The 9,399-nt window shown below is 31.4% G+C and overlaps 1 protein-coding gene across 1 annotated transcript; it reads right to left on the bottom strand.

Moving 5' to 3' along the window:
- Positions 1-4,709: 4,709 nt before the first annotated feature.
- On the bottom strand, positions 4,710-6,232 carry LOC149911105 (uncharacterized). The gene has a single exon (XM_090102843.1). The coding sequence runs from the start codon at positions 6,071-6,073 to the stop codon at positions 5,318-5,320; it is 756 nt and encodes a 251-aa protein (XP_089958969.1). The 5' UTR covers positions 6,074-6,232; the 3' UTR covers positions 4,710-5,317.
- Between the last annotated feature and the right edge of the window lie 3,167 nt (positions 6,233-9,399).

Raw genomic sequence — 9,399 nt, 5'->3', positions numbered from 1 at the left:
ATGAAGCTAAGAGATGTCGCTACAAAAAAAATCAATGTGCCAAATAGTATCTTGACGTAAAATATAATACGCAAAAAACGTAAACTATAACGTAAAATATAATACGTAAAATATAATACGCAAAAAAATATTTTTATTTAAATGTTATTTTTTGCTCTGAATCGCGCAAGCGAAATGTTTTCGTTACAGAGCATATATACAACTTTCCGCCATTAATAATCGGGGCCTTTACGGCCGGCCGGTCGAGTAGAATAGTCTCTCCCTTTTTCGATTGAGGAAATCCACCTCCCTACCTCCACATCATTTTGTTTTAGTTTTAAAGATTTAATAAGCGTAAAATAATACTTTCTTCATTTTTGTATTTTGAGTAAACGTAACACTAATAACGGTTAGTTTGACCAGAGGCGACTCGTGACAAAATTGTATGGGTGTTTAATTAAGTATTGAACTAAAGTCTAAAACAAAGAAAATACAGTAGCGTAGTAAATTCATTACAAAAAAAAAGCACCACAATAAGGGTGCTATTACAGATTTTTAACAAAAAACGCTATTTTACGGTACAATTTTAACTCAAAGCATGAGAACAAAGTAATATCTTAAATCTTTATATATAAAAATGAATCGCAAAATGTGTTGGTAAGCGCATAACTCGAGAACGGCTGAACCGATTTCGATAATTCTTTTTTTATTATATTCCTTGAAGTACGAGGATGGTTTTTATGTAGAGAAAACGTAAATATGTACCACGGGCGAAGCCGGGGCGGACCGCTAGTTACAAATAATTGGAATATTTCGATTTGCAACAAATAATGTTAACGATATTTTTTATCAGTTAAATAGTTTAAGAGATATATCGTAAATACCATTTCAACCGCTATTTTCAAGATGGCGGCCGTGGGACAAGGGTGGCGACCCCACAAACTTGGTTTTAGCTTCACACTGACCCCCCCTACACATCAAAAAAACAAAATTGCGTCCTCTAAAAAATGCAAGGTTAGGGCTAAAAAATGTAACATTTCAATGGATCACTAATAAAAGTAACAAAATGAATTTTTAAAGTTATCTTCTGGAATCAATTTCAATAAAAATATAAAAAAATAATACTACTTATCAAGTATGAAGATGATCTATAAAATGGATTGCGCTATGTTTACGTGATCTTTTGTTTCGCGAAGGACTGAAAATTTCTCTTAACCTCTTATTGGATTCCGTATTTAGGCATTTGATATTCGTATTGGAGTTTAGGTATACGATAAATTTAATTTAAAATTAAAGATATATTAATTGTTAAATGAATGAGCACAACTTTATTATAATTATTTATGGGAGTTCACTGCACCAGCGCTCCTTAGGATGGACCGCCTATTTTTGTCACTTCGTTCATCGCTGTTAGAGAGTGACTTCGTGACCACCATGGACTTAGATCATTAAGTAATCGATAACACTCGCAGGTGTTTCCCCTTTTGTCGAGGTATAAGATTATTCGAATCGAAAAATCTTATGCTTTCATAAAAACTACTTGCGTAATCGATTACAAACACTCTGCGTTTTCCTAGGCTAAAACATCGAAAGGACGTCTGCGAGTGCTCCGCTAAAAATGCCGTTTTGCACTGTCAAGCCTTGCAGAAGCAATTCAAACATGTCGAATATTAAAAAAGATGGAATAACCTTTCATTTGTGTATATTTTTTTAACGTACATTTCTAATTAAATGCAATTTCTAATAATCGTCGATGTATCGTTTAGCGATATGATCAAGACAAATAATCGAGTCGTTTACTCGATCATTGATGCGGCCCCACGAGACTATCATGGAAAGAAAATATACAAATTTAATCTTTATGAACTAAGAGATAAAGTTGAATTTAAAACCCGATAATGAACCGCATTCCTTACGAGTCTATCTTTTAGCCCCTTGACCACCGAGCGGCCCGATCGGACCACGGCCCACGGGCCACGACACAATAGATTTTCTATTGTGTCTGTGATTCCGGGGGCTGAGGCATTAAAGAAATACAAATTTAATCTTTATGACCTAAGTTATAAAGTTGAATTTAGAACGCGATATTGAACCGCACTCCCCACGAGACAACTTGGAATGAAATACAAATTTAATCTTTATGAACTTAGGGATAGAGTTGAATTTAAAAACTCGTCGCTTAAAAGGTCATAAATTTTTACGACTTTCGTGACACAAATTATTTTTGTGAATGTGTGATTGTGTTTCAATAGTGTGAGTTACCTTCTCCGCACCAAAATCAGCAGAAAGTTTAGTTAGAACATTTGCCAGCGTACTCCATCCATTACTTAATGATCTAAGACCATGGACCACGTTGCTATGAACTGTTTTTGTCAAAGAATTACTCGAACAATTAGAACATAAATTTCAACGTAAGATGTATAGGTGCCCGTAGCTGTATTGATGAGTCTCGTACTTATAAACCGATAGATGCTGGTTCAAATCATTGCCGTACATCTTTTTTTTTTTTTTTCCCGTATTTTATGGTCATATAAATAATACTTTTTACAAGGGAATAATTAAGAAGAAAAAAGATATAGACATTTTTTTAACAGAAAATAAAGAATTTAAATAATATATATTACTAGCGGTCCGCCCCGGCTTCGCCCGTGGTACATATTTACGTTTTCTCTACATAAAAACCATCCTCGTACTTCAAGAAATATAATAAAAAAAGAATTATCGAAATCGGTTCAGCCGTTCTCGAGTTATGCGCTTACCAACACATTTTGCGATTCATTTTTATATATAAGACTAGCAGTCCGCCCCGGCTTCGCCCGTGGTACATATTCACGTTTTCTCTACATAAGAACCATCCTCGAACTTCAAGGAATATTATAAAAAAAGAATTAACGAAATCGGTTAATCCGTTCTCAAGTTATGCGCTTACCAACACATTTTGGGATTCATTTTTATATTATAAAGATATACACTACTCTGATCACTATGTCGAATGTTTGTAGTGGGTGTCGAAATCTTATTAAAGGTACTCTCTTCCCCACAATCCTATATAAGTTACTCTATGATGCTCCACCACCGCGTTGCTATGAACTGTATTTATCAAAGAAATACTCGAACAATTAGAGCATAAAGGAGAATGACCACGGGTGGTATCGGTAAAATTTTAGTTGTGCCACGTATTCGTGATATTGTTAATTCCTATTTGTATTTATAATGATCATATTTATCACTATTAAGTCGTAATTATACCGAATAAATAGAAATAAAAGTAAAAGTTATTCTTTTGAAACATGTATGACCACGTATGGAATCGGTAAAATACTAGTTGTGTCACGTGTTCGTGATATTGTTAATTCCTATTTGTATTTATAATGATCATATTTATCACTATTAAGTCGTAATTATACCGAATAAATAGAAATAAAAGTAAAAGTTTCTGTTTTGACACATTATATCTATCTCTCTTGCAAGCGTCCTGCGTCATATGTCATAGTTGAATGAATGTGTTCGACGCATTGTTCGACGTTATTTATTTTGAATTATAATGTTTATTACGATTTACTTTTCACATTTGTCTTGTAAATTAAAATATTACCTATGTAATAAATGTAAAACTTAACGTTCATCGTTAGTATTTAAAACTCGATAAAGTATTTTTTTGAAGCGTTGAATAAAACTATTGTTTTATTTTTATTGTCGTGAACTGCGGCTTATTTACATAAAAACTTTAATCGTTTCTAAAAGTACTAACATCAAGCTTTAAATTGAGCTATATTTCATCTTGACACAATAAGTTTGATTGCGATACCAAGTGCCATAGTCACTTGGGCAATCTCCTTTCAATGTAAGGCGTATAAGTGCCGGTAGCTGTGTTGACTGAGTCTCGTACTTTAAAATCGATAGATGCTGGTTCAAATCATCGCTGTTCATCCACATTTTTTTTTCTTTTCCCGTATTTTAAGGGTCATATAAATAATACTGTTTACAAGAGAATACTTAAGAAGAAAAAAGAAAAGACATTTTTTTTAACAGAAAATAAAGAATATATATAATATACACTACTCTGATCACTATGTTGAATGTTTTTAATCAAAGAAATACTCGAACAATTAGAGCATAAATTTCAATGTAAGACGTATAAGTGCCTGTAGCTGTGTTGACTGAGTCTCGTACTTTAAAATCGATAGATGCTGGTTCAAATCATCGCTGTACATCCACATTTTTTTTTCTTTTCCCGTATTTTATGGTCATATAAATAATACTGTTTACAAGGGAATACTTAAGAAGAAAAAAGATATAGACATTTTTTTAACAGAAAATAAAGAATATATATAATATAATTATATTATATAAACTACTCTGATCACTATGTCGAATGTTTGTAGTGGGTGTCGAAATCCCTAAAAACTAAAATAATAATTCAAAAACACCGGAGTTTTTAAAACAACGCCCTCTAGATGTAATAATTGAAAATCGATAGTTTGCTGTTTCCTTAGTTCTAAAATTGGTCACTAGGTGGCGCTTTTAAAACTGCAAATTAAATAATAAGCTCAAATGAGAGCGCCATCTAGCAATAAGCTGAAATTACGGGGTACGATCTCTAGTATGACATTCATCAGTCCTCTTTAGATTCTATTAGTCCATGGTAATACTTAATTTTGCACGCGGGTTCGTCCGTAGGCCAAACCGCACGGGTCACTGCTAGTATTTTGTAAAATTTAGAACAGTAAATTGGAAATCAATAACAAAATTTTTCAAAAATTTGTACTTAGATTTTTTTATATAGAAAATACATTGTTTTAATGTACAAGATAACAGCAATAAATGCATAGTTATGTAACTTGTTTTTATTATTTTTCTCAGAATATTACTTAAATATGAAGAAATAAAATTATTCTCTATTCAATAATGTCTTTTATTTCGTCAATTACATTTGAACTACATTTTGCATGATGAAATTCCAACAAGTGTATTCTTACTTCAAGTTTTAAGAGGAATAATACAATCATTACAATTCAATATCATATTACAACTCTTATTACTTAATTTAAAAAGGATCAAAAGGTATTCTATGGTATCCTATTTTTATTCCTTGAAATAAAATTATGTAGTTGTTCTCATTTTTATACAAGTGTATATTGTATACATAGGTGTATCTCAAGATGTATTTTTCTATTACAATCATTTTCAAGTATTTGTGCAAATATGTGTTAACTTAAACTTAATAATTAATATTCTTAGGAATAATAGATATTAATAAATGATAACTTGTATCTACACCTACACCTTAACTTAGCTTATAATTTACAAACCACATATAAATAAAAGTTTTTTAAATCTATTGCTCTATATTTACAGTATAGGTACATGACATTGTAGGCTTCCTTAATTTTTCTCGGAATGCATCACAAGGTGAAGGAGTCGAAAAATCAAAAGGTTGAATGTTATTTTCAACCTTCTTATGTATATATGGAGCAGCCACAGGTCTCAATCTTGATGATAGGACTTTACCAAATGTTGATGATTTTCCTTTACGGACCTTTACATCTAACATATGTGACATATCTGTGGTACATGGTAATAGTGGTTCAGGGGTCTTTAATGTGCACGGATCCTCATCTGTAAATTTAGGTCCAAACAGCGATTCAAATGAACTGCTACTACTAAGCACCTCTTCTTTAACTCGCAATTCAGGTTTATATGGTGTTTGTAATGCCTTCATCAAATCTATGACATAATCATCTTTTTCATCATTAAGTTTTAATTTTTTCATCTCTTCCTCCACTCTCCTTTTTTCTTCCTCTTCTTGTTGTTTTTTTTCTTTTGCTTTCAGCATATTAGCAACTTGCTCAGCTAAAATATTTGTGATTGGACTTGGAGTATCACTCAAAGTTAATGATGGAATATTTAGCCTTGGACACATAGGTAAAAATATCCGACTTTCTGAAGATCTAACATCCGGTCCATCTCGCAAAGAAGGGATTTGGAACGGACTTCTGGAAACTCCATCTGAATTGCTCTCCTTTACAGTAGTCTTGGATAAGTGACTGTCCACTAGCGCGAATAATGAAGAAAAACCAGCTGAATCCGACATATTCCTGAATTTTGAACACTTAATGCAGTTTAAAACCTTTTTTTCTCGGAATTCTAAATGTTACGACTTAGGTAACGATTTTGTAAAATAGTTTTCCAATTTCTTTGTTGATTATTTTGGATCAATAGAGACAAAGACAACTGAGATTGTGTCATAGAGTTGGTAGCTCTAGCACTACTGTCTATTGATTATTGAATAATGTCAAAAAGTTTAGTATTATATTTTAACCCCGTTTTCCAATTACAGCACTAGAGCGCATTATGCGGCATAATGCTTAACGTTGAATGTTCCAACTACAGCAACGCTTCGCACAATCGAGCACTAGAAAAAGTAATGCGCGTGAATTGATGCGTGCAATCGATTTATCATTAGTAATTATTAATTGTTGGAAAAAAATTTAAAGCTTTCGTTTCATTATAGTTTTTTCGAAATAATCTAAGTTAATTCAAATTGTGTTAAAAAAATAAATATAAGTATGGATGAAGGTACAAACATTGAAAAAAATGTTAATGAAATAATCAAAATCCAAATTACTTAAAATAACCGTAAATATTTTTCAACCAATTATTATGTATACCACTTTATTTACACATTAATGAGGTTATTGCTAACTCTATGAATATATTTTTTTTTCAACACTGAACTTAGCGCAACCTGCTGGTGCGTTTCATGTTCCAATTAAGCATCAGCATAATTCGGCATTGTGCGGCACTGAGTCGCATTATGCTCTGTAATTGGAAAACGGGGTTAATGATCTAAGATATTTTAACACGATATTGTAATTTGTAATGTTAAAAAGTTTAACGATTTGAATAAACTATATTATATAACAAAAATATATATGTAAGTGTCTAGAAAAGCAAATAATAACTTAAATGACTAAGTATAGGTAAACCAGAATCTGATGGCAAATTGGGAAATCAAAATTTTGAGTGTGCAACCCTGGGGAAAATGGACTGAACGATCTTGATACTGCTTATTTTTTATTTTGTCCTCAACATCATTAGTCACATTACATAAGTGAACAATACTGTACTTAATAATGAGATATCCACTTAATATTATGTAGGTACAGTGCGACACAAAAGAGATGAAAATAAATGAGGGCGCCACCGTCGCTCATATAGCAACACTGATACTGCGACGCAAGCGATCTTGATACTATAGAATAAAAATCTAAAAATCTATATAATATTATCTAAAATAAATACCGCGATTTAAACCGTTATAATTGTTTCATTGTAGCAATAGTATAAATTTAAGACAAATATACATTAGTATTTTAATTGATATAGATACTAGGTCAAATTTTACTTAAATGTATTTGGAATTAGTTATTTTATAAAAATCGGTCAAGTGTTTAGACTGCAGAGGCGCACATAGAATCAAACATACAAACAAACAAGCATACATGCAGCTCAAACACATTACCCTCTTTCTGGGTCCGTCGCGTCGGGTAGAAAAAAAACAAGGCGATTTGAAAACTACATATTTTTATTTTTTTTGTAGATAAATTTTGTACATTAATATAATTCATCAAAATCTAAATATTCTACTCCTTCAAAGGACTGATCATCACTCTGTTTCGAAGTACTGGCAAGAGGGTACGGGGCATCTTCAGTATCATCATTTGGTTCTTCAGCACTATAACAGCAATCTGAGTCATCTTCACTGCTCTCATCACCAACGTGAATAATAAATTTCTCTATGTCTTCGTACAGGGTTTTGATGGTCTACCTCTCCTATGTTTGGCTGGCGTTGAAAATTTGCCTTCATTTCTACTCCCTTCCTCTACTATCCTGCGTACTGTGCTTTCAGAAACCCCTATAACAAAAGAATTAAGATGAATAAAATCAAATAGTACATTTAACATATTTTTATAGTAGCTTAAAACTAAAACTTCCTTTATTTTATTATTATTTTTTTTTAATGTAGGAGGCCAGCGTCCCTGCGCTTCTCTAGTAAGTAATTAGTAAGCTAAATCTAAAATGTGATTTTTTTTCTTATGGTTTGATTGATTAATAGATAGCTGTATGAAAACAGTTATCACTATACTATGTAGTAAAATCTAAACTAGGTACTTTATTTTATTTGAGGCTGGTTGGATTGGATATAACTTCTTGACTCAAATTGTGCTGGTCGCACTATAAAAACTAGTTTTTGTTTACATACAAATAACCTCAAATTAAATTGCGAAAACGTAATAATCGCCATACATACATACATAAAACACTCGTCACTAATGGAATATTCTATTTTACGTAGTACTGAGCAAAAATAAATGGAATCTCACCGGTATATTCTGCAGTACGTTTGTAAACGTTTTCCAAATCAGTCAATAACTTTCCAGCTTGAAATTCGGACAAACACCGAATAAAAACTTTATACACGACATCACGGACACCGCTACGTTTAACCTTTTTCATGATGTCTCCTTTTTTATTTAAATTTCTAGTTCTAAATAACAATTTTATCTCAATAATTCTCCACTTCACGAAAAAAACAACAAATTTTTATTCAACTTGACAGCTACATTGGCAATTCAGGGTTGCCACGTAATGAAAAACGAATTAGTTCCAAAATAATTAATTTCATCTCTTTTATGTCGTACTATACATACTTACATGTATAATATACATATTACTTTTATCTATGTAATACATATTATTATTTACACATACCTATATATATTTGTATATTCATTATCATTATGCCATGTAAGAATATGGATGTAATGATAATGCAGATCAAAACTAGATTGCTAATATTTTTTTATAAAATAAAATAAAAATAAAATAAAACTATGTTTATTTTCGTAAGTATTAAAGATACACACATTATAAAATTGACTTGGACAGCTTAGACTTGACGAATAGCCTTATTGGAAACTCCTGTAATAAGTTTTCATAAAATTATATTGTAATCAACAAACAATATTATAGTTACCTACTTAAAATATTTTTTATTTTAAGTATCAAAACGGGTAAGTCCAACTTACCAATAAAATATTCAAAATTGAAAATTGTGATGTGTTTGACCCTTCTTCATCGAATGTTTTTCTATACACATTATAAACAACACCTCTTGCTTGTGATCGCAGCGGCTTTTTCGACATTTTCGAAGATTTTTTAGACAAAATCCTAAAAATTATTCATCAATTGCAAAGAAGACAAATATTTTGACAACCAATTTGATAGTTGTCAAATAAAATTGCCATATGAAAATCTTTTATTTCGTAAATATAAATATGCCATCAGATTCTGGTAGACCTATACATACCTAGATTGTTTAAATTTTAAGCTATGGCTATCTTTTTGTGATATCTA

Source organism: Colias eurytheme, chromosome 1 (genome assembly GCF_061535395.1).
Source record: "Colias eurytheme isolate Ceu_HAF_F1 chromosome 1, ilColEury1 Martin Lab GWU primary, whole genome shotgun sequence".
Lineage (NCBI taxonomy): Eukaryota > Metazoa > Arthropoda > Insecta > Lepidoptera > Pieridae > Colias > Colias eurytheme.
The sequence above is the reverse complement of the archived record's forward strand: the minus strand, read 5'-3'. Positions and strand labels throughout refer to the sequence as shown.

Bases quoted from the DNA above. Each gene is read 5' to 3' on its own strand.
- LOC149911105 (XM_090102843.1), bottom strand. From the start codon at position 6,073: ATGTCGGATTCAGCTGGTTTTTCTTCATTATTCGCGCTAGTGGACAGT.